Source organism: Chrysochloris asiatica, unplaced genomic scaffold (genome assembly GCF_000296735.1).
Source record: "Chrysochloris asiatica unplaced genomic scaffold, ChrAsi1.0 scaffold02454, whole genome shotgun sequence".
Classification (NCBI taxonomy): Eukaryota; Metazoa; Chordata; class Mammalia; order Afrosoricida; family Chrysochloridae; genus Chrysochloris; species Chrysochloris asiatica.
The window spans coordinates 10,837-12,446 of record NW_006410972.1 but is presented as its reverse complement, the minus strand read 5'-3'; the positions used below and the strand labels follow the sequence as shown (position 1 = coordinate 12,446).

Below are 1,610 nucleotides of genomic sequence, written 5' to 3'. Positions count from 1 at the left end.
CTATGCCAATGCCAGGAGTCCTGCACTCAGAGGCTGGCAACACCACCTCTAGAGCACAGAAGAACTTCAGGTTTTGCTTCTGAGCTGCTGCCATGGTATCTTCATTCTCCCTTTCGTCAAGGTCAGAAAGATCCTGAACCTGTGAGGATTTGCATTAAAGGTTCTTCTTAGATATCAAAGGAGACTTCAAAATCTTTTCTTATGAGAAATATTAACACATTTTATATTATTATGAAAAATAAAAGGTAAACTCCAGCAATCCCGGCTCAGAGTAGAAGTGGCCGATAGCTTTACATTCAGGTAGGAATCACAAAGGAATTACTAGACACTTCTGATTACATTGTATTCAAACACTGGAGAAAATGAGACCCCACTATCCAAGTCACTAAGATTAGATTCTATGGTAGGCCAATGCTCAGATACTTACTGCCTCCCCACAACCCAGTTCAATTCTTCTCTCAAGTCTAGAATTTCAGCACTGAAAGGAGAGACATCATCGAAGATCTACATGCTTTACCTTGATGATCCTTTTTGACCAGCCATTGAAACCAAAGTAGTAATTTGCAAGTTCTTGGCATTGAGAGCTGTTTAGGGCAAGGGCCTGATGTTGAACTGCCTTATGTTTGGTACCGAGATGAACCTAAAGATACCAGAGACAGACTAAAACTATAAAAATCCGGCATAGAGACTTTATTTAGGTTATACCTAATTTATTGGTACTTGCTTCATAGAGTAGGAGCTCTGGGAACTTAATGGTTACGAGTTGGGCTGCTAACCTAAAGGTCAGCAACTTGAAACTACCAGCTGTTCTAAAGGAGAATGATGAGGCTGTCTGCTCCCATAAAGATTTACAGCCTGGGAAACCCTGTGCAGGGTTGCTATGTGTCGGAACTGACTGCATGGCACACACACCACCACCACCATGCTTAAGTTATGAGTCCTTTCCTTAGAAATACCTTATGATTCAGCAGTTCCTCTACTTGGTATTTACCCACAAGAAATATGAGCCATAACATGAGTAGATATATGCACACCAATGTTCATAGCAGCACTATTTACAATAGCAAAAACATGGAGACAGCAAAAGTGCCCATCAACTTAAGAATGGATAAACAAGCTGTGGTACATACACACAATGGATTATTATGCTACCTTGAAGAATAACAAGGAAGCTGCAAGCCACTGCATAACATGGATGAACCTTGAGGACATTATGTTGAGTGAAATTAGTCAGTCACAAAAGGAGAAACACTGCATAGGACCACTACTGTAAAAAACTATGAAAAAGAACCCATCCTAAAGGGGGGTGGATTATTTGCTGATTGCTGGGATGTGGGGTTAGGGTGAGGGGAGGGAGGGGAAGGTGGGACACAGGTTAGGGAATAGACACAGGATAGGTTGGGTGCTTGGGATGGGGGCAATATACAAGAAGGGAGAGTGGAATTGAAGAAGAACAAAGCAGATGGGAGAACAATTAGGTAGGTTTGCATGGTCCAAGTGGGAAAAAGATAAATAATAATGTATGCACAAGCTTGGAAAAACAGGGCTCTGGGATATAGGGATTGAGACATGGTTGGAATGGGGAAAAGGGGGAACATAATGTTAAGATG

General features: G+C 41.7%; 1 protein-coding gene across 1 annotated transcript; it reads right to left on the bottom strand.

Annotated features, from left to right (window-relative positions):
* Window positions 1–6: 6 nt before the first annotated feature.
* Window positions 7–924, bottom strand: LOC102816483 (RAD52 motif-containing protein 1-like; the record flags this gene model as incomplete). The annotated part of the gene is made up of 3 exons (XM_006878069.1): window positions 913–924; window positions 518–640; window positions 7–139 (listed from the first exon to the last, which is right to left on the bottom strand). Coding segments are annotated over exons 1-3 (268 nt in total), but the record flags the coding sequence as incomplete, so codon positions are not given.
* Window positions 925–1,610: the final 686 nt, after the last annotated feature.